Source organism: Aquarana catesbeiana, linkage group LG02 (assembly GCF_042186555.1).
Source record: "Aquarana catesbeiana isolate 2022-GZ linkage group LG02, ASM4218655v1, whole genome shotgun sequence".
Lineage (NCBI taxonomy): Eukaryota > Metazoa > Chordata > Amphibia > Anura > Ranidae > Aquarana > Aquarana catesbeiana.
The window spans coordinates 614,335,320-614,359,934 of NC_133325.1; the positions used below are offsets into that span (position 1 = coordinate 614,335,320).

A 24,615-nucleotide genomic window follows, 5' to 3' on the forward strand; every position below is an offset into this window, starting at 1 on the left:
ATGCAGACTTGGAGATTTCCATGTGTCCAATGGTGTAGCCACTCATTTGCATGGAAAGCAATGGATCAGTTTGTGTTCGGTTCACCGCACAGATGGTGTTGCTGTGTTTGGCCACTGGAGGGAGCTTGTCATGATAACGCTTGTTTCTTCAGTATAAAAAATAGCAGGGAACATCCCGCTGCTGTCAGAGATAGAGTGGGGTGTCAGGAGGGGCTGCCAGCGTCTATAGCATCGCTACATCGACGCGTTTCATGCTTTGAACAAGCACTTCATCTGGAATGGCCTCATCAGATGGTCCCCCAGTGCAAAGGCCTCATCCGCCATAAAAACAAACTGGAGGCCCACCACGTTATGGATGTGGCAACCCCAAGGTGCCATTGTGGAGACGCCGGTAAAATTCCATCTGTGCGATCACTACTCCATCAGACATACGGCCATTCTTCCCTACGTCCATATATAAGAACTCATAATTCGCCTTTACCTCCACCAACACCACAATACTACTGTACTCCTTATAAAGTAGTATGACCCCGAGTTGGGTGGTGCAACGATCTGGACATGCTTCCCATCTATCGCACTACCGCAATTGGGAAAGTCCCAATGCTGGTGGAAATGGGGGCCACAGTCTGCCATTCCTGTGGGTTGGAAGGAAACTGTGAAGTCAAACAAGAAAAAAAAATAGTACTTTTGCACATAACATTGCAAGCACAAACATTGCACAAACATTCTTGGTCAACATAAGTATAACATTTATTGAAATGAGTATTTGAAGACAAATGTATAAGGTCCACTTATTGATTCCTCACCCCCTCTTATGGCCCATTGTAAAAATTTGAGGGTAAGGGGGGGAGAGATGTTTTGGACAGGTAACTCTCTCTACTTGATTGAGAGCTGAATGCATAAATAATGTCTGTTACTTTGGCCAGCCCCTCAATTACACTATTGGCAGCCCACTGGACAGGTAAGAAGTATCATAATCCAAAAATATGAATACACAGTGTACAAATTGAAGCACATTTTTACATTCTGCAATTACCTATCAAGATAATAGGAGAACAAAACTTTAAACAGTACCATTTGAAAGTATTCAGGCAGGCACTTGCACTACATGCTTCGGTGAATTCATCCATAAATATGAACACAAAAGAGGTAGGTATAGTGTGTATGGGTTTGGCAAAGTCAGCAGATAGAGTATTGGTATTGGTTGACTTATCGTTTAGGGGGAGGGTTCTAAATGAGTTTCGGCACCAAAAAAAAAAGCCTCTTGCACTGTGCCTGAATTTAGGGACAACAATAAAACGTTTGGACACATTTTAGGTGGTGTTTTTAGGGTAAGCACTACAATGGAGCTGACAAAATACATTGTTAAGTGACTAGGCTAGGTGTGTATGGGCCCAGGATAGCATGCTGGGGAGGTTAGTGAAGCCAAATATGCATGAAGGACAAAAAAGGAGCAGTAAAAACATACAGCATGCATGAAGACAAAGAGGACCTTCGCAGCATATTACAATCATGGTAATTATGGAATGATGAAATAAATACAATACATTAGCAAACATTAAACACATAGAATGTGATGTTAAAGGATAAAACTTACCTTAATATAGTCCTTCTGCAGGACCTGAATGATGGCAGAACAGGTCTCTGGAATAATGATTCCCAGAGCCTGGGGGGAGATCTCAGTCATGAACTTCAGATCCTGGAGACTTCTTTCCATCGCCAAGTACCGCAAGGTGGAAACGAGCCTTTGCTCGGGAGTAATGGCTTGCCGCATGCAGGTGTCCTGCTTCATAATACAAGGGGTCAACAAAGCCAAGAGATGGGGAAAGACGGGGCCGTCATCCGGAGATGTTTCCTGAGATCATCAGGATTATTCTCCTGGAGCTCCCGCAGCAAAGGCATATGACAGAATTGGTCACGATTAAGCAACCAATTCTATGTCCAAGAACTCCTCCTCCCCCCATTAGTGGACTGGACTTGGCAATAACTCCAACATCAAGCCCAACAACAGCAGGAACTCTACGATGAGACATAACTGCAAAATGGCTAATAAACGAACGGCTGCTCAGAAGGAACTGACAGAACACACTGAAAATCAGAAAGGACCTGGGAAGAACGAGCTGAAAATCAGAAACGAGCGGACAAAAATGCACTGAAAATCAGAAGCATACTATAAATAGAACGCACTGAAAGACAGGAACGAACTGACAACACGCACTGAAGAACAGATACAAACCGACAAGCACAAACTGAAAAGCAGAAACGAACTGAAAAGCACGAGGCTGAAAACCGTGAATCGTCTCTCACCAAACTTCTACTAACATGAGATAAACACGAGATTAGCAGAAGGAGCCCAATGGGTGGCGCACTGGCTACTGAACTTCCTTTTTATCAACCGTCGTACATGTTGTACGTCACCACGTTCGTAATTGTTGGCCAACATTTGTGTGACCGCGTGTATGCAAGACAAGTTGGAGCCAACACCCTTCAAACAAAAATCCATGGTTTTGTTGCCTCGTACACATGATCAGATTTTCCAACGGGAATTGTGTGATGACAGACTGTTGGCGGAAAATCCAACCGTTTGTACGCTCCATCGGACAATTGTTGTCGGATTTTCCATGGACAAATGCTGGATGGCAGGCTTAAAAAATTTTCCACTGACAAATTTTGGTTGTCGGATTTTCCAATCATGTGTACACAAGTCCGTCAGACAAAAGTTCAAAGTACAAACACACATGCTCGGAAGCAAGGACGAGCCGGAAGCGGTCGGTCTTGTAAACTAGCGTTCATAATGGAGAATTAACATTCGTGATGTGGCAAATTATAGAATTTCGAAATGCAGCGCACATTCTCTTCTTCTTTAATGGGATAATAATTAATCTGCTTTGCTGTTGATACTGATGGAGTTCTGGCTTTTATTCTCACTTTTATCTGAAAGCGGACTGCCCGCTGTTGAAGAGGATACCGGGGTTATGGCAGCTACCTGCTGCCATTACAGTGGTATTCCACTTCAAGCAGCTGACGTACAATGATGGCGGGTGATCCGTAAGTGAACCTGACAGGCTGACATTGCTGCTCCTAACTGCAAGACATTAGCACTGTCAACCTGCAACAGGAAATGCTATTACTGGCAGGATTTCCAAGCAAGAAACATTACAACAGGTTCACAAAATCTCCCCACTAACACGATTTACCAAACCTACTGTAAAATAGATTTTGGGCTTACATACACTTTAAAGCTGAAATCCAGGTTTGAAACAAGACTTATATTTGCAGTGACCATCCTCCCATACTACAAGGGTTAAATGCTCATTTAATCTGGGGGTACAGGGTTAAGCTGTAATTCTTACCCTATTGCTGGCTCTGACAGGCTCCAAAACTATCCTATTGGCATCATGACACACAGTGAGGCAGACCTCCTGGAATCATTACACACAGGCTAATACCATACATTGAATGTGAACATGCCACCATGGCCCAACTTATTAGAAAGGACAATATGGGGGGAGACAGATTACATGGATCAAGGAAAACCGATGGAGCCAGAAATACAATAAGTAATACACCATATCTCTGTACCCCTAGACTAAACAAGCATTTAAGCCTTTGCAGTGCAAAGGGCCCCACTTCAAGGGAAGATTGTGTCCCATTCCCAGAGTTCAGTTTAAGGGATATCTAAACCCAAAAACAAAAATGTAATATATTGCAATGTACAGTATCTAGATGTGGTGGCTGCATTGGTTATCCTTTTTTAGGTTAATTACATTTTCTGCAAATACAGAAAAAATGTTGATCCTGCCAAAATGCCATGTTCAAACAATGTTACACTATCAGCTTTCTTATCTATCTTCTATAAACTACAAAATATATTCTTCCTAGGTAAAGGAGGTAAGAAGAAATGGAAGTATTTGTAGTCCAAATCAGGAGGACAGCCTGGGGTGACAACACTGCTCCTCCAGTGATACAGTGCAGAGATTGCTTGTTTTGCTTCTAGGACAGGAAGTGACTTATTGTGAAGATCACAAGTTGAAAATAAAGGAAGAAATCCCTAAATAAATGAATAACTGCAAGACATTAGCACTGTCAACCTGCAACAGGAAATGCTATTACTGGCAGTCACCACATCTAAAGACTTGTAATATTGTAACATATTTGTATATATTTTTATGTTGGGAGGGTTTTTAAATGTGCTTGATTTCATCAATATATCCTTTATACTGTCCTGTTTAATTGTCTGTTATATCAAAGTGAGTTATCTAATACAATTAAATAATGATCAGGGTTTGAATTTTTTATCTTGTTTATGGTAGCTATGAAGCAAGTGGAACAAAAGCAGTAAACAATACTTTAAAACATTGTAATTAATATACTAATGCTGTTAGCAAAGGTTTTTATGAAAACAAAGATACATGAAAATGATGCTGTACTAATTATATAACAATAAAATTTCACATTAGAAAAAACAAAAGGCAGACAAATTAGCCAAATTTGTTGGTGTACCTTCGCAACCAGTTTATTGCTAATTTACATTACAGGGGTTCTAAAGGCTGAAGGTTTTTTACCTTCAAGCATGAAGATAAAAAACCTGTGTGTTGCTCCCACCACAGCCCCCCCCCTCCCCTCAATAGTGACCTGAGCCCCCTCTTGATCCAGCGATGTGCAACAAGAGCCTTGTCTCTGGAACTGGTCAAGGGGGAGAAGCTAGGAGAGGCAGTGGAGGACCTGAGAAGCAGAGGATTGAGGCTGCTCTGTGCAAAACCATTACACAGAGCAGGTAAGTATAACATGTTTGTTATGTTTTTATTTTTTTTTAAGCTGAACCTTTAATACCACTTTGAAATTTAATCCCATTTGTCCTTGTCACTCCTGGCCAACTGTGTACCTGGTTCTGGACAGAGCTATGAAGACCTGAGAAGAAGACCCCAGCCAGAGAGGAAGGGGTGTGGTGTAAGGTGATAACCTCTTCTTCACTTCTAGCACTTTTCTTTTCAACTCTCCACCAGTGGCATTGGGAGGAGAACATGATAGCACTTGTCATGCACAAAGAAGTACCCTAAAATTCAGCTAAGAACCTTTTATTCCAATCAAAGTGTATCTCAAGTAAAAATGTTTGTTTTTTTGTTTTGCATATAATAGAGAATGGTTAGAATTACTGTCAAGCTTCAGTTTAATATCTTTGTCTCATTGGGGATAGTTCCATTCACTTTTGTCCCAGAGACAGAAAAGTTAAGGGTAATTTTGTCAGTGGAAGAAATATTTTGTCTAAACTCCTGCTCTGGTAAAAATAAATAAATCAAAATGTAAAATTCTCATTGATTTTTGTACTGGTAATGATGGTCATCAGAACAAACAAAAAATGGTTGGATCCCATCAGAAATCAGTTAAATTTGACAGAGGATCTAAGCCTTCACTTATTTATCTAAAACGAAAAAAATGTATTAATATATACTTTAAAGTGATTGTAAATGCTCGTTTTTTTTTAGTTGAAAATATCAAACATGTTATACTTACCTGCCCTGTGTAATGGCTTTGCACGGAGCAGCCTGGATCATCCTCTTCTCAGGTCCCTCTTCAGTGCTCCTGGCCCCTCCCTCCTGTTGAGTGCCCCCACATCAAGGAGCTTGCTATGGGGGCACCCGAGCTGAGCCACAGCTCCCTGTGTCCCCTTTCTCTCCTCATTGGCTGACTGACTTTGATAGACAGCAGCGGGAGCAAATGGTGTTGAACTCCTCTCAGCACCAATAAGGTGGGGAGTCCAGGGCAGCAGAGACACTCCTGCAACACCACTGGATCTAGGTGGGGCTCAGGTAAGTATTAGGGGGCTGAGGGGGACTGCTGCACACAGAAGGCTTTTTATCTTAATGCACCTATACAACTACTTTAAGTTTCATAACATGGCTCAATGGTTTCTAGTTATTTCTATATAGTAGGTGTAGGTAACTTTTATGGCAACAATTATCTGTATACTGCAGACAGCAAACCAGTTGCTTAAATTAAATGGCAATTAACTCTAGCTAGAAAAGTTAATATCAGAATAATCATTTTGGCACTTGCAGGCTGATTTCAGTTATGATTTCAGAATTCCCTGTTCCTACAGCACTGGTAAGGACTATTGGTTAAATCAATCAATTTAGAAAGGTTCATTCAGCACACACAGCTCACAGATTTCAACCAGTTATTGACCTTTTTCCATGCCAGTGACAGACTCCATTCATCTCTATGGATGAATAGAGCTGTCATTTGGCTATAGCACAGGTGAGTGCAGGCACAGACATTATGTGCTCACATGCAATGTGTTTGAGTAACAACCTTATTCATCTGTATATTAATGCAGTCTGTCATTCATATAAGAAAGCTGCTAAGGAAATTCACCTATGATCCCCTCCAACCATCTCTCTATTGCTACTGAAAGCCAATACCCAGTTACAACTTTTAATCTGCCAGTTCCATTCTTCCTTCAGCCCTCAATGCCATTCACTGTACCAACCATTACCATACTGTAAAGTATTGTGGCATGTTATAGCATTTTGGCAGTTGTGGTATATAGAAGGTGCCAAAAATAGCTCTGCTCTTTTTGTGACATTTATAACTTAACCACTTCAGCCCCAGAATAATTTGACCCCTTCCTGACCAGAGCACCAGATTCGGCACTGCGTCGCTTTAACTGACAATTGCGTGGTCTTGCGATGTTGTACCCAAACAAAATTGACGCCCTTTTTTCCCCACAAATAGAGATTTCTTTTGGTGGTGTTTGATCGCCTCTGAGGTTTTTATTTTTTGCGCAATAAACAAAAAAAGAGTGACAATTTATGAAAAAAAACGCATTATTTTTAACTTTTTGCTATAATAATTATCCCCCAAAAATATATAAAAAAACTATTTTTTTCCCTCAGTTTAGGCCGATATGTATTCTTCTACATATTTTTGGTATAAAAAAAAAAAATCGCAAAAAGCATATATTGATTGGTTTGCGCAAAAGTTATAGCGTCTACAAAATAGGGGATAGATTTATAGCATTTTTATTTTTAATTTTATTTACTAGTAATGGCGGCGATCTGCGATTTTAATCGTGAGTGCGACATCATGGCGGACACATTGGACAATTTTGACACATTTTTGGAACCATTGGCATTAATACAGCGATCAGTGCGATTAAAAATGCATTGATTACTGTAAAAATGTCACTGGCATTGAAGGGGTTAACACTAGGGGGCAGTGCAGGGGTTAACTATGTTCCCTGGGAGGGGATTCAAACTGAACTACAGGAAGTGACAGATCGTGGATCCTAGCTAATTGGAACACACGATCTGTCACTCCTGTCAGAACAGAACAGGGAAATGTGTGTTTACACACACTCGTCCCTGTTCTGTCTCACCTCTTCATGAGCGCTCGTGGCCGGCAGTCATCGTGACCGTCAGCCACGAGCACCAGTACCCTGCTGTGCAGCGGGCGCACGCCTGCTATCCGGACCCCGCAAACCCACGTACAGTTACATGGTTTCACGCAGGGGAGCCAACCTGCCACGGTTAAAGCGGTTAAAGTGATACTAAAGTCTCATTGTTTTCTCTTTAAAAATAACAAACATGTCTTACCCACCTGTGCTCTGTGCAGTGGTTTTGCACAGAGCAACCCTGAACCTCCTCTTCTCGGGTCCATCTCAGGCGCTCCTCGCCCCTCCCTCCTGTCGAGTGCCCCCATAGCAAGCAGCTTGCTATGGGGCTCGGGAGCCAAGCTGCAGCTCCCTGTGTCCATTCAGACATAGGGCACAGTTTGGCCCCGCCCCCTCTCTCCCCTGGTTGGCTAAGCGACTTTGATTGACAGCAACGGGAGCCAATAGCGCCACTGCTGTGTCTCAGGAGGGAGATTCCTGGACGGCCAAGGCACTCATGCACATCGATAGATAAAGATGGGGCTCAGGTAATTATTAGGGGGGCTGAGGAGGGCTGCTACACACAGAAGGTTGTTTTTTTCTTAATGTAGAATGCATTAAGATAAAAAAAATCTGACTTTACAACCATTTTAATAAATAAAAAATATGCCAACTGATTGGATATAAAAACTAATTTGTTTTATTTATCACTATTTCATCAAATGTTGTTTTCATTCACTTGAGGAAAAAGGTCAAATGTAAACCTTATAGCTATTCTATTCAAGTGTATTTCTATGTGCAGAAGTTCATATATATATTATATTACAAACAGTATTATGCAAGCCAAATAAAGAAGTTCTATGAAAAGGGGAACTTTTAACAGCTTATATTAACAAATGATCAAGCAATCCACACAAAAGGTAAAAGAATACATTAATTCCTTTCACACCTCATTTTAAAACCAATTTATTAAACAAATTTTCGCTTCCTCTGACATACAATATCATTTCTTCAACACGAAAAGGATGGCTTGTCATCTATCAGAACTGTAATAAATAATCCTATTTTTAGATAACTGTCGGCTGCACTTCTACAGAGTAGCCAATCTCTTCATTCTGTTACCAAGAAACTAATATAACTAATGACTTTGTTTTCTCAAGCGATGAATCACACACAAAATAGAGCCACTGGAAACAATCTGTGAATTATTTGTCTCGATAAATCCTGCAAATATATTTTATACAACACCTTCCAATCAAACTGTGAGCAGCTTCTGTTATATAGCCTGGAGACAGAAGATATCTCTTGTTTTCAGCAGATACTAACTATAATAATTCCTGCTCTAAGACTTCTTAGCCTTTTATCCATATGACTATCAAAGTCGCAAAGCTATAAAGAAGAATTATTACTTCCACTGTCATGCCAAGTACATCAACTGTTTGGGGCAGCTGACCTATGTCAACCTTACCTGGTAATACTCTGTAGCTGGCACTTTGTTAAAATGAAAGGCATGGCAGTAATATCTGGAAACTAGTGAAAATTTAATCTACTTGGACTAAATGTTCTGTTAACCTTTTCTGTTTCTTCTTTTATTACCTATTTCTTTTTTTTTCTTTTAATTAAAATATGATCTTTCTAGGGTACTACAGTATCATAGCTTTAAATTTTGATGCAGCAAAATTATTTTCTATAAAAAAGGTTTCAAATGTCTTAAGAGTTCTAAACTGGATAGCCAATAATCCTTAGGACTCCGAAAGACACATTTTAAAATGTCTTTTTTTAATGTCTTGACAGCTTGCTTTGTTTTGGCTGCTGAAACTTTGTTACAACAGAATGTTTGAAATTGCCAGAGTAGTGAGGGTATGTGTTTATTCATTACTGTCTTTGCAATTCAAGGATTCATAGAAGGACGTTTCACCGCACATCAAGGGTAACACTCTGAAAATATTCCATGCCCTTTTTGGCAGTATTGGACAACAAAATTTATTGAAAGTTGAACTTGTTACTTAAAAAAATGTCCCCAGTAAGGTTTTAACGCTTGCTTAGCCTAAGGGGAAACACATGGGCACAATTATTTACTTCATTCCCCACTCATGCAGGCTTCCTCTATGCTAGTGGTTCTCAACCCTGTCCTCAAGTACCCCCAACAGGCCATGTTTTGGGAATTTCTCTTAGATAAAATAGCTGCCCAAAATACCAAGCCATTGACTGATTTAAAGCACCTGTGCAAGATAAAGGAAAACCTGCAAACATGGCCCGTTGGGGGTACTTGAGGACAGGGTTGAGAACCACTGCTATGCTACACAACCAGTCACACATAGCTACTACTCTTCCCGGCCACCCCTCACTGACATCATCATATACAATGCAGAACCAATGGGGCATACCAAAAGGGAATTCTCAATCAGCTGGCCATAGTTCAACTTTAACTTCAGCTATATGCATGATTAAATTATCTTAAAAAGGAACTAATTGAAGTTTTTACAAATTTAATTTCCCTCAATAAAGCACTCAAGCAATTTTAATCTGCGGAGCTTTATATAAACACACACACAACCTTAGAGTGTTCCCTCCTCCCTCCTCTTACCTATCCTGCCTAACCTGTAAAAAAAATAAAGAGCAAATTTACCAATTTTTATTCCAGTCTGGCCAGGTCATGTGTTCCCGCAGGTCCAGCTCCCCTGTGTCAGTGAGTGGCTGCTGTGAGGGGGAGGAGGGAGCACCATCAATGGATGGGTCATGGGAGCCTATGGGTGCTGTCATGGCTCCTGGAATTCACAACCGTTCTCAAGCACTCCCCTACACAGCCTAATGAGCACTTGACTGATCCGGACAGATTAAAAATAGGTAAGAATATTCAGATTAAAAATTGGTAGGAACACCCATTTTTTTGTTTTTATACAGGATAGGTGGGAGGAGGGGAAAGGAAAAATGTTTAAGAATACTTGTATTTTAAGAATAGTACGTATTATCAAAAATAAAAAACAGATCCAATCCATTTTATTGTATTTTTAAACCGTTTTTGGCCTTTTTTGGTATTTGACTTGTCTGTCTTTTTAACAGCCTTTTGTACAGTAGTTCCCCCAAAGCATGATTTAGACTGGGAGAAGATGGGGTAACATTGCAATCTACTCAGGCTGGGACAATCCCTAACCAAACTGTATTGCTTTACTTAATTAGAAAATAGTGAGGTCAAAACCTGTATATGCTGTTTTATTAGAAAACTAGGTGGACAAAAGTTTTAGGAAAGACAGTTCAAACACTGATATTTCAGCTTAGAATTAAACTGTTTCACAGCCACTTCAAGCTTATATTCTATTGATCTTGAAAATAAGGGCTTATTGGTGGCTTGACTTTCCTGACTGATAGCTGATAACGCTATATAGTATGTCTATTTTCCAAACAAAAAAGTCTTACCTGCCTGCCAACAATGTTTTCTATGAATATACACACATGAACAGTTCAATTTATAATTCCTGCATCTGTCGGGTGATGGAATAAACAAGCTCCTGTGTGCATGCATGGGAGTTACATTATAAGTAGTAGTTATAGACTTTTGTGTTCGATCATTACTTCCAAAAAAAGGATATAAATCTTCCACAACCTATACTGAGGTGTTGCTAAGGTAATTGACAAACAGTATATATTCACTAGGGTGGACATCAGAGTAGACCCTAAAATGTGATACTTTCAATATTCACTAAAATCTCAACAGCTTCAAGAACAGAGTGTGTTGTCTACCATCTCTACGATTCTTTACAACATTGCCATTATTTTTTCTGTATCACCTAATCCAAAAACTGGTGTAGAATAACTGCTTGCCCTAACCCCCTTTTGTCTTCTGACCATGATCTAAACCAGGGGTCTCCAAAACGTTAATATCAGGGCCAGTTTACTGTCCATTATACTGTATGGGGGCTGAAGGGTGGTAAGTAGGAGTAAACAAATTCTCTGGCATTTGTGGGGGTAAAAAAATGGTCCCGTGTTGGTGGTTAGTAGGAGTACTGTAACAAACATCCCTGTGAGTAATACATGTCCCTGTGTCAATGGAAGTAATACATTTCCTTGCATATTTATTCAGTGGGAGTAACAAATATCCATGTCAGTGGGATCAGTGGGCATTAATGGTCAGTGGGAGTAATACATACCCCCATGTCAGTAGTTAGAATGGTGCCCCTGTGCCAAGTATGCACATATATTGGTGTAAATAATGCTCCATTATTGGTGTTCAGTGGAAACCTCCATATGCCTGGCTCCATGTCATATAGCTTCCTGCTATACAATCAATATCAGGAAGGAGATCACTCTGCCTGATGATGCTTGTTACATTGACAAGTGCTATAACAATATTTGCTCCAGTGCCAGACATCTGCTGCCACCCTGAACAATGACTCCTGTAGGGAGTAATGAGTAAGCCCTGCATGTAGGGCTTTCACATTGTAGTGGCCTGCTAATGGCAACTAGTGGGCCATAAATGTCATGGTAGCCATAGTTTATGGACCACAGATTTAGACCTTACATAGTGATTAGCCTTGCACTGACCTTCATTTGTCTACTACCTTTGAGGCAAGTCTATCTACCCCAAATTTTGTCTGTCTGTTGAACAGGATACAAATGTGTTTGTCCAGACATTAGCTGGTATTTAAGTTGGACCACTTAAAAAATTTTAATTTGCTCCTTATATTGCTTTCATGTCACTCAGATGCAGTCAGTGGACAGTTATCAGCTGACAAGAGTATTTACTATTAAACATTGCTTCCTTATGAAAATCCGTGTCACCCTTTCATTTTGTGATGAAGTAGAGAGATGAATTGCTGCAATTAGTTTTTACACTCTGCATGAGTTTTACAAAATCAATGTTTTTGAAGTAGTTTATTACAAATGGACATCACAATGATCTAATCAGCTAAGACTTACTACAATATTTCAGCTAAATATTTAAACATTTATGAAAAAAGAACCATAATGCCATAATAAAAACATAGTATCACTAACATTGGTATTAATATTATTATTATTGTTATTATTATTATCATCATCATGTTATTATTATTCACCCAAAACCTTCTTGCGGTTTCTGTACTTTTGGATAACATAAATGCAGCATTAGCTACCCCAGAAAGGTTTAAGCTTATGTTTAGCCATCTTATGCTAATTAACACCTTGGAATGATGCTAAGCAAATGAGACACAGAAATAGCTTTCTGGAATAACATAATGAATGTGCAAATGAAACTCTTTTTCAATAACAGCTGAACACTCAGCTGTCATTTGAGTTTTTTTTTTTTTTTTCATTTTTAATGTATCTTTCATCAGTCACCAATGTGAATTGCTTACAATTCAGCTAATGGTGGTCCCATAGCAGATTTTGGTATTTATCTTTATTAAATAGGAATTAACAATTTCATAAAAATAAACGGAATGTATAAAATAATGAACTGAATGTAAAAATATGTGCTTTTTTACATTGATAACGGATTTAAAGACAAAACTCAGCATACAAGGGATTTTTAAACACAACTGTGCTTGGAACAAAGTGTAAAGTCCAAATTGTAATAGCCATGGCAACCAGTATCCTTGTACTGGCATATTAAGTTCTATATGGCTTCAATTTGTTAATTTCAAATGCATACACAAATATCATAATGTGTTAGCCTTATAGAGCTCATATTAAGCTAGCAATACTAAATCCCAAGTTCATGTATGGTGTGTGATACTTGGGGGAGCAGCAGGTATGCAGGATACCAAAAAAAAACAAATTGTCACAACAAACATTCTTTGTTATGACCTTAGCAGGCTTATCTTCAGCCACTATATATATATATATATATATATATATATATATATATATATATATATATATATATATAAAAAAAACAGTGCTTTTTGTGGCCGCTCAATAAAGTCCTGAACACAAAAGATACTGGCTTACTTCAGCCACATCAACATCCATAGAGCAAACAAAAGTCCAGATATATAGCAGCATTAACAGTAGCAGCCATCTCACTGAGCCATGCAGGCTCTCCTCCTGTCCACTCTAAACCCAGTCCAGCCTACACACTCCTGACACTCCCTCCTCCTTTTTATTTTTTTTCACCATTCTTATTCATTAACCTTCATTCTCTCTTAAGGGGAAACTTTATACCTGCCATCCAGGATATATCCCTTCTGACCAACACACAGCACCCCCTTTGCCTCAATCCAGAGGAGGTGAAGACACTTGAGGAGCCTAGACATTGGACCTGGGAAAGAGCATCAGCATTTTGATACGCTCTCCCAGGTCTGTGTTCCAACACAAACATGAACTCCTTAAGTGCAAGAAACCACCAGGTCATTCTAGCATTTGCCCCCTTATTCTGGTGAATCCATGTCAAAGGAACATAGTATGAGATCAATGTAAACTTTCTTCCCAACAAATAATACCAATAAGTCCAGAACCTATTGTATAGCCAGGCATTCCTGCTCCACAATAGTGTTGTTTTCCTCAGCCACTATTAAATTTTGTCCAAACCAATCCAACATCAGGGGTGCCTCAATGAACAACATCTTTACAGAAATCGGGAGCTACCAATGTGGCTGGAACTGTCTGAAAGCCGAAAGGCTTTTTAAAAAAATATATATATTATATTATTATATACTTTTTATATTAAAAGTGTCCGCCTGGAGTAAGGAATGCCGTTTTTTCCAGGCAACCTTGGTTAGGGGTATTTGGCAATATCCTTTGTGAGATCCAAAGTAATGATCTAATGAGCAGGGCTTAGTCTGTCAATGAACTCATCCACTCAGGGTATACAATAAGCGTCACATTTTGAAATATAGTTCATTTTTGAAAACCATTATAAATCCTTTGGGCTTGGGAACAATACTTTGGGGCTTGACTATTAACTCTGAAATTCCAACTCTTTTATTAATTCATCTAAGATTGCCTTCCTTTGTGCTTCAGGGATGTGATAAAGCCTAACACAAACCATGATACCAGGTTCAGTGATGATATCATGCTCTATAACATGAGTGAGGTCAGGTAACTCTGGGAAAAAATCCTTCCAACTGCAGGAATTTTTTGCTCTTGGGGTTTTTAAGAGGTAGCTGCCACCTGGATGCCATCATTACCAATGTGAGACTTAAGAATGGGGCTGTTTGATTACCCACAGGAGACTCAGTAGGGTTCCCTGTTATTAGCTGCAGGCTCTGCATCCAGCACTAATCATCCGCGGGTTTCCTTTACCAGGTCAAGAAAACCCTAAGCTCCCCACCCATGGACCAATTCAAAAGGGGAGAACCCCATGGATGCTTGAGGAACATCATGTATAGCAAACATTAATGCTGACAAAAGACAGTCCTAGTCCTTTCTGTTTCTTTCTACCACCCATTTAAACATGGATGTCAAGGTCTTATTGAATTATATGACTAAGCTATCTGTCTGTGGATGGCATACAGATGTACACAACTGCTTGATATGAAGCACATATCTGCCCTGACCCTTGACATAAATGGAGTGTCCTAGTCTGAGGATCTCCTTGGGGAAACCTGTCCGGGTGAACATTTAAAATTACACATGGGCTTTACCTCTGGTTGAGATATTCCTCAAAGGTATCACTTTAGGGTAACAGGTAGCATAGTCACAGACAACCAAAATATATTGATGCTCTTGAGCAGACTTCACTAAGGGGCCTACTATATTCATCACTATTTGTCAATAATACCTACAGGACCTACAATATATGTTACCCCCTGCATTTACTCCAGGCCAGTAAAACCAATCAGTAATCCATGCCTCAATTTTTAAAGCCCCCAGGGGTCCCCTTAGAACATAATTATGGGGTAAGTAAAGCACCATCCTTCTATATGGTTGTGGTATCAGTAATTGTCTAACAATCCCCTCTGATACAGAGCAAAGTGGGGAAGCATTCATTCACCCCCAGTTCCTGTGACACACAAATGATAACAACCACTTGCCCTGCTGCCTGTACCTGGTTCAGGTCTTGCATTTGAGCAGTGCTGAATGGGCCCTTGGGCCCCTCTGGCCAGGTTAAATAGGGTTAGAGTCCCCTCCTCTTCTCTTCCCCCATCACATTCCAGAAGTTAACCGGGGTTGAGTAAGGGAATCTTCATCACACATATCATCAGTACTCATTTCAAAATCATCTGCTTGTTTGGGAGCCAGACTGGCCTTCTGATCAGGCACATACCTCCTGAAATCTGGGAACGTTTAAGAAAGTCTAGTTCATTGATAACAAGTGCACCAGGTCCTTTACCAGACCAAACTCATGTTTTACATTTCCACATGGGGTAGAAATCAGCACTGATACCAGTGGCATCACCATGAATACATATAACCCAGAGAGTCCTCGTTGCAGGACCTCTCCAACTATGTTGTCCTGAAATCGGGTCATCGCACTCCCTGAATCTATGAGATCCTTGGTTGTGGACTACTGTATGCTCATCACACACTCTAATGTACTCTCTGAAAAAATTGTAATTTTTTTAATAAATCTTTTATTTAATTTCTTAATGAACAAACTAACAAAACAAAATACAACAAGACATCATGCACATTGAGCCTGAAATATATCAATGCAGATCCAATCATACTGCATAACAACTATCAATTCAAAACCAAAATTCAAGATAAAAATAGAAGAAATATAATAATTAACAAAGGGGTATTGTATCTAGGCTTAAATCTAAACCATCCCATTTGTCCACTTAAATGTCAAACCATGTCCAATATATTAAGGAGAGAGGGAAAAAAAAGGAGATAGAGGAAGTAAACATTAATCGCTTCTGTCCCCAATGGCCCCAAGCATCCCTTATGTAAATACACAGATTTAATGATTAATGGCCCCCATGGGCATTAGATGCCATATACGGTCTGTCCAGATACTTTGCCGGACTTTATCTTACTTACTAGGACAACTAGGTCGCTATACAATGGAAAATTACCATTTATCAATTGTTTTCAGTATAAAAGTGAGGGAGAAAAAGGTTACTTCCAACACAAAGCAATGGCTTTTCTTGTATAGAATAATGTTGTATTAGCAAACACTCGCTCAGACACTGTAGGGAAAATAGCCTCTACCAGACCCAGCAGGCAAACAGGCATTGAAACCAGTAAAGGAGCAGAAGTAATAGAATTCAATAGCTTCACCACTTCTGTCCAAAAAATAACTATATATAAGTCCAGAAAATGTGTGTGAAAAAGATTGCAGAGGGAAATCCCACACACCCCTCCAACCCACCATATCCAGATCTGGTATATTTCACATCCACCTAGCTCTAAGACCCTCTAATGGCAAAACAGAAATTAAGGTGAGATGGGAATACAGTCTCGAGGTGGGCTTATCCAGACACTCAGACCTGAGTACTGATTCTAAAGTGGATTGTATAATAATTAAACTGTCCTGTGAAAACTGTGCATGAAAAGTATGAAGAAGCTGGAAAAATCTAAATAGATGGGAACTAGGTAAATTAAAAATTGAAGTAAGTGTAGAAAAAGTAGATACCGCTGCTGCTTCCCCAAAAGACCTTGACGCCATGTTGATGGGGACAAGTGCCTCTTCTCAACAACCCTGGTTGTCGGGGTCTGCAGGCAGGGGGCTTATCGGAATCTAGAAGACCCCTTTAACAAGGGGGCCCCCAGATCCCAGCCTCCCCCCATGTGAATGAGCATGGGGTACATTTTACCCCTACCCATTCACCAAAAAAAAGTAGTGTAGTGTGAAAAAATACAGTAGACAGTTTTTGACAAGTCCTTTATTAAAAATATCTTCTTCTTCCCCACTTCTTCCTCCAGTCTTCCTGCATCTTCCTCCTTTGGGCTTCTCCCACTTCTTCCAATCTTCTTCTTTTTCCCGTCTTCCTTCTCTGGTGTGCCTGTTCCTCTGCCGCTGCTCCTGGCGATGACCCTCCTGTGATGCTGCGTCCCGCTGATCTGTCCACGCCAAAGTCAAGCATGTCTTAGATAATGATGGGGGTGTGGCCATCGGATGATGTCATCCAGAGGCCTGCCCCTGTGTGATGTCACCGCCTGGGGCAAGATGGATCTGTGATGTCACAAGGGGGTGGGGCCTCTGGATGACATCTGATGACCACGCCCCCATCGATATCTAAGAAATGCTTGACATCGGCGCGGACAGATCAGCAGGACGCAGCATCAGATCATTGGTGGGAGCAAAGGCAGAGGAAGAAGAACTCAAAGAAGACAGGAGAAAGAAGAAGAGCAGGAGAAGGAGAAGCCTCAAGGGAGAAGATGCAGGAAGACTGGAGGAAGAAGCAGAGAAGAAGACGATATTTTTGATAAAAAACTTGTCAAAAACCGTCTACTGTATTTTTTCACACTACACTACTTTTTTTTGGTGAATGGGTAGGGATACAATGTACCCCATACTCATTTACATAGGGGCGGAGGCCGGGTTCTGGGGGTCCCCTTGTTAAAAGGGGTTTCCAGATTCCGGTAAACCCCACACCTGCAGACCCCGACTACCACTGGCTAGAGTTGTCAGGAAGAGGCCTTTGTCCCCATCAACATGGCATCAAAAGGACCTACCCCCTCCCCATGTTGAGGGCATGTGGCCTGGTATGATTCAGGAAGGGGGGGTGCTCACTTGTCCCCTCCCTTTCCCTCCCTGCCGGGCTGCATGCTCGGATAAGGGCCTGGTATAGATTTTGGGGGGACCCCACGCCATTTTCTTTTACATTTTGGCATGGCGGGTCCCCTCTGAATCCATACTAGACCTGAAGGGCCTGGTATGGACCTGGGGGGACCCCACGCAATTTTTTTTCACAATTTTTTTATTGCCAGCAATTTTTTTTTTACATTCAGCTGTCAGCGAGGAAGCCCGCTGATGACTCATCGGTCATTAAGGACGCGGCGGCTGGCTTCCTGGGCCCCTCCTTTTTAGCCAGTTATATACAGTGAATGTACAAAAAAACACAAATCACGGCAAACTCATGGTAAAAACGCGCTACTTGCGTTTTGGATGCGGGTCCATTGAAGTCTATTACATGCAAAATGCTGCATTTTGCAGGAAAAAGTCCCCGACCCTTTCCAAAAACTCAGAGGCACAAAAATGCATTGATGTGAACATGTTCCATAGGAACCCATGTTAAAAAAATTTCCCTGCATTTCTGCAAAATGCATCAAAAAATGCATTAGTGTGAATGGAGCCCAAAAATGCATGCACAGCATTTTCCGTGTATTCCAAATATAGCAATCAGCAACAAAAAATCAAAGCCATTATAGACAAATATTGGCACATGCTTCAACTTGATCCAGTATTGGAACAATTTGTCCCTACTAAACCACTATTAACCTTCAAACGAGCTACATCCCTTAGGGACAGGATCGTTAGTAGTGAATTCAGAGGAGAAACGAACAAAACCCACTGTAAATACAGAGGAACCTTTATGTGTGGGACATGCAATTATTGCAAATTTATGCTTATTCAAAAAAATCCCACTCTTCCAAATGGTCAGATTTTCTATCCAAAGCACTTCGCTAACTGCAAGACTTTTGGGGTAATATATATGCTATTATGCGACTGCACATGTTTTTATATCGGTAAAACAAAGTTCTGGAGAAGGGCGTATAGAATGTGAGAAGCATGCAGACCTGCAACCCTGATCTCCCTCTTGGCCGACACACTAGAATAGCACACAATGGCAAATTCCCCAAAATAAGGTTTCTGATTTTGGATCGCATACATCCCAATCCCAGAGGATGGGACTGGAATAAGGTCTTCCTCCAGATGGAATCACGATGGATCCATAGATTAAAAGCCACACAACCTCCGGGTTTAAACTAAACCATTTGGTTCAAACCATTCCTTGAGGGTTTTTCCTTGGGAGGAATGGAAAAATGATTTTTTAAGAAATGGCCATTGATACCTAAAAACTTGCGCAGTACCGCTATGCATGTAACGAACATCCATATATACCGTGCACACAAAACCTTTGGCATGCATATGCACGTATATATGTTCCGATCTAGGGCCATAGTTAACTGGGTTGAGTAATCGCATTCTACAATAAATCTTTGTTCTATGCACTATACTGTACATCAGTGTAACTAGATTGTTAAGGCATTATGCATATATATTTGGCAAGCTTTGTGGTGTATGCACTTGGTTTCAGTTCAACATAAAAAATAAAAAATGTCATCCAACCATATCATGCCATTCAATGTCTGTGGCTTTTATTTTCCTGTCTCCAAGGCTGTTTAATTGTTTTTCAGCAAACACATGAAAATACACTATGATGTATTATGTATGTATACTTTGCAAGCTTTGTAATGTATGCACTTACTTTCTGTTCAACACAATATAAAAATTTTTTAAAAATATAATTTAATTATGTCATGCTTTTTAACATCTGTGGCCTCCATTTCCCATCTCCAAAGCTGCTAAATAGTTTTTTAGCAAAATATATTAATATACTAATAATCTATGGATATAATTCAAGTTTATTCGTATCCATGTAGTTTTTTCTATACTGTTTTTATTCCCATATCTCTCCCTCATGCTGGCAGCCCTGAGGATCACCCGACACACAAAGCCGCCTGGCCATGCAACCCGTGGCGGCATTTTGGGAGGTTACAGTCATTCTGAACATCAATGACTGGCATCCATCTTGCGCCCCCAGTGGACAAGGGTAGTCCACTGGGGAAGCTTGCTGTGTTGGTGGGTGGTGTGGGCGTGGCCTCATACCGACATGCGTGTGTGGTTGGACATGCGTGCTGCGGATGGAGCGGCGCGCACTCGACTCGGGGGGCCACTCATGGCTAATCCTTCTCTGCTCTCTTTCCATCCGCTGTTGCAATTAGTTGCACCGGCTGACTGGAGAAGGGGGGTACTTAATAGTGAACTGAGGGCCAGTCCAACATCCACTGCACTTAGCTGCTGGATGCTGAGACTGGGCTGTCAGGATTTTACAAGCTCTTTGTTATAAAGATAAAAAAAACTTTCATGCTACTATACCACCAGCCTAAATAGCTCTTAGCACCGTATATGTTACATTGTTTATAATTATATGACCTATACTTGGGAGTACCAACTTTTAGTAGTGTGGACTTTATTAACAATAACAACAACTAATGTTACCCATTTTAATATATTAATATATAAGATTTAAAAACATATGGGCCCAAAGTGATATAAGTACTCTGCTTAAATTCCCAGTATTAATATTTCAACCAATACATCATAAATTAACAGTTTGATTATTTGAATTAAAGTAGTCCATTTAACCTATATTCCATGAAATAAAAGTTTTTTTTTTTTTTCATTGTTCGTGTGTGATTTTAATTATATACAAATAATTTAAATAATCTAATTGATCCACAGTCTCTCAATTATATCTTTCCTGCCATGATCAGTTACTATATATCAAAATCACTATCTATTGGTTGACTCTTCAACTGCCATTCTCAGGTACCTTATATTCTAAAAAAATAAATGTGTTTCATATACTATATAATATAAATACTCATTTATATACTCTGTTTTGTTATTTACAGGACCTGCCATCTGGCCCCAGTGAATCTTTAGGTCATACTCTGCTTATGCTGGGGGGGGTTAAGAGAGTTTTGGGCTTTTTTATTACAATCCTTTCTCTTACTACTACTATTTTTTTGATCTGGCGTGGATGTAGAACATCCTTCAAAACAATTACACTAAGAGCTTTAGGGGGGCAAGAATCTGCCTGGCATGCCTGTCCTAATATCTGTTGTTTTTAACTACAATTCTATGGAATGTTAATTCAGTAACTCACCCAAATACGTAAGTGTACTCTGTGAAAATTGTTTGTGGAATACTGTATATATGTAATTTCATATATGCTCAGTCTCTTTTTTTCAATAAATTTTATTTATCTTAGAATAGAAATCTCTCTTGCTAAATACTCACCCCTGAGGAAGGAGATATATGTACTCCGAAACACGTTGGGTGCAAGAGTACTGTATACTACTATATGTACACTGGTGACAATGTTGTAAACGCATTCCCTATGCTATATGTTTTATACTATATATTTCATAAACTATTTTTGTTTTCATAATACTCTTACCTTCTATGTGCCTTAAAAGTCCACCACTAGGGGTTTTTGTTTTTTAGTTTTTAAAATTATCATCTGTTACACTGACTGACAGTGAACTTTCCTTATTGTCAAAAGGTTTATCCTTTGCTCCTGTTTGACAATTTATCTCCTATCTACCGTTCTGGACATTAACTGTTTTGTTAGGAATCTTTTGCTGAGAAAACATTTTGATCACGGAGCCCTAGAGACTGAGATTGTATCAAGTGTGGCTCCAATTGATGATAATATGACTTCTTTCTCGTTTGATCATCTTATTATGATTTCCACTTTAAAAAGTTTATTATCTGAATCTGATGTGGGGTCTCATGGGATCAGAAATAGTCTTGTCTCCACTGGGTTCAGGTATTTCTATCCCATTCAGGCTAGAAGTGAAGTGGTAGACTCATTCCAGCAAGTAGTAGATGGGAGCTCAGCAAACTTAAGGAGCTGACACAGTCTCAAAACATTGTGTTAAACATAACTTAAGTAAAGGGGAACAATGGGCTCTGCAGAAACTTAAGGTTAGAATTTATATAACAATCCGTCAAGCAGATAAGGGCGGAGCAGTTGTAGTTTGTAATACAGGAGACTATAAGTCAGAAGCTCTTATGCCACGTACACACAATCGGAATTTCGGTCCGCAAAGCACCGATGAGTTTTTCGTTGGAAAATGCGACCATGTGTATGCTCCATCGGACTTTTGCTGGTCGAATTCCAGCCAGCAAAAGATTGGGAGCATGTTCTTAATTTTTTGGTCGGAAAAAGTTCCTATCCAAAAATGTGATCGTCTGTGGCAATTCCGACGCGCAAAATTCCTACGCATGCTCGGAAACAATTCGATGCATGCTCGGAAGCATTGAACTTCATTTTCTCAGCTCATCATAGTGTTGTACGTCACCGCGTTCTTGACGGTCGTAAGTTCAGCGAACTTTTGCGTGACCGTGTGTATGCAAGGCATACTTGAGCGGAATCCCATCGGAAAAGCCGCCATATCTTTTTCCGCCAAGAAGTTTGATCATGTGTACGCGGCATAAGACTATTAAATGACATCAGCACCTACAGGCCACTGGATTCAGATCCTTCTGATAGTATTCAATGGGGCTTGTTGCATCTTTTGGATGAGGGTGGAGAAATGGGAGTTTTAGAACAGAAGATTATTGATTTCGTATTTACAGATAAACCTTTGACCCCAATATTCCACCATCTTCCAAAAGTACATAAGCAACAATCCCCTGTTTAGGGACGCCCAATAGTAGCGGGTATTGGATCCCCATTAAAAAGACTCAGTGAATGGGTGGATGAGCATTTACAACCCTTGGTTAAACGCTTACCAGGCTATCTTAGGGATACAGGACATTTATTGGCACATACACTTGAGATAAAATGGTCAGCCAATAGTTGTTGGATCACACTGGATGTTTTAAACATTAAAACTGTGCAAATTTTTGTGCATGGCCATAGAATGGTCCTGAATGTAAGCACAGTCTGGAAATCTATCTTGCGTGCCTGTGAGGGTAAATGCTGATGAACATAGGCACCTGCACTTACACAATTACAGAGGTCATTCATTTCTATAGCCAGTTCTATACCCTACTTGTGGCTCCCTGTGCATGGGAAAAGGCTGTTTTTAATGCTAAGCATATTTTATGCCTGAAAATGTTAGTGGACATGAAGTTTTATTTTTCTGTGGAGTGGGAACGGTAAAGGGCATAGCGAACAGAGTGAGGGAAAGACCTAAACTACAATGATTGATACCAAATAGAGAAACAGAGCGCTATCTAGAATGAGGAACAAAATGATGAGCAGTTACAGAGTAAAGATTGCGACGAAGGCAAATATCAGTGATACTTATTGTAGCTGTTAAAGAGCAGAGCTAAAATATAAACAATGGTAAATCTGACCATGGCTCATTTGTTACCCCACTATCATTGCTCACCTCACTATATAAGGAGAGCGTCCTTGCTGAGAACTGTGGTACTCCGATTGGATAACATGATTTACTGAAGTCAGAAAAGTAGAGCTCCAAATGAAGCAGTAAGTATGGAAGAAGTTTTAATAAAGATAAAAGCAGGCATCTCGTGCTGTCTGCTCCAAGGGACTGATAGTTGACAGGTTCACTTTAAAAAGCAAAAATAATGGAAACTAAAAGTCTTTGAACAGCACAAACAGTTTCAGGATTAAACTCACACTGTGATAATAGAGGCTGTTATAACTATGAGGTATCTTTATGTTGCTAAATTTGCAAGATTTTTAGGACAGCAAGGGGTCATTGTAGGATTCCACATGTTACAGTTGGGAATAATGCAATCACTGCCACTACGCCAGCACACACAGGACAGTATTAAATGTAGTCTGTGGTAAAATAATTATTTCAGCATATTTTTCAAATATTTACAAGGCACACTATACCTGATCTCACAGAATATCTGCCAGTCATGAATGCTGCTCGGCTGGGTGTACATAATGGAGATGCTGCTATGTGTTGAGTTAGCTTGGCTCCCCCTGTGGCTAATTTGTCTATATTTGGTGTTCTGAAAGATAGAATTAGGAGCTGAATTGTAGCACAGAAAAATGTCAAAAATTAACATTTGGATAATTTGATTTCACAGTAAATATACCGTTCACCATATAAATATTTACATGTAATCAGCAAGTTTGTTAAAATTTTCTAAAAAAAACATTTTAGAGGCAGTGAAAATAGTTTATTATTTTGTCATTATAAACAATTTATTCTTACGGGTTCATAGAATTTGACAAATGCTTTATCCTTTGGGGAGAAATGGAGCTGCACTCCACAATTTTCAAAGAAGTTAGATGTCATACCAGTCCACATATATAGTTGCGAGAATAAAAAAACAAATCTGCCAGCAGCAATCTGTGAACTTTCATTTTCTAATCTGCACTAGCATTTGAAATCACTTTAATGCCATTAAGTAGTATTTACAGTTGACAACATAATTTTACCCAACTTTGACATAAGTTAATATAACTGTAAAACTTAGAGTTTTTGATAGATCTAGCGATATTAAAATACAATTTCAGGGGCATGGCGAGCCGCAGAACAAGATGGGCACACTGAGGGAGCTCCGTAATCACGGACAGCCCCGAGTGACTAATAAAGTGACACAGAAGCCCTGGAGACATAACCCGACTCCAGAAAGCAGCGGGAATAAA

General features: G+C 39.9%; 1 protein-coding gene across 4 annotated transcripts in view; it reads right to left on the reverse strand.

The window, feature by feature from the left end:
• The window catches only part of STS (steroid sulfatase), a 496,435-nt gene that overhangs the window by 310,682 nt on the left and 161,138 nt on the right, over positions 1 to 24,615 (reverse strand). For 2 of the 4 annotated variants that reach the window (XM_073616370.1, XM_073616371.1), the window contains one exon: positions 23,851 to 23,972. The exons of the other annotated variants lie outside the window; for them this stretch is intronic. In XM_073616370.1, the coding sequence (XP_073472471.1) occupies positions 23,851 to 23,972 (122 nt within the window). The remainder of the gene's footprint in view (positions 1 to 23,850; positions 23,973 to 24,615) is intronic. 4 annotated transcript variants of the gene reach the window in all.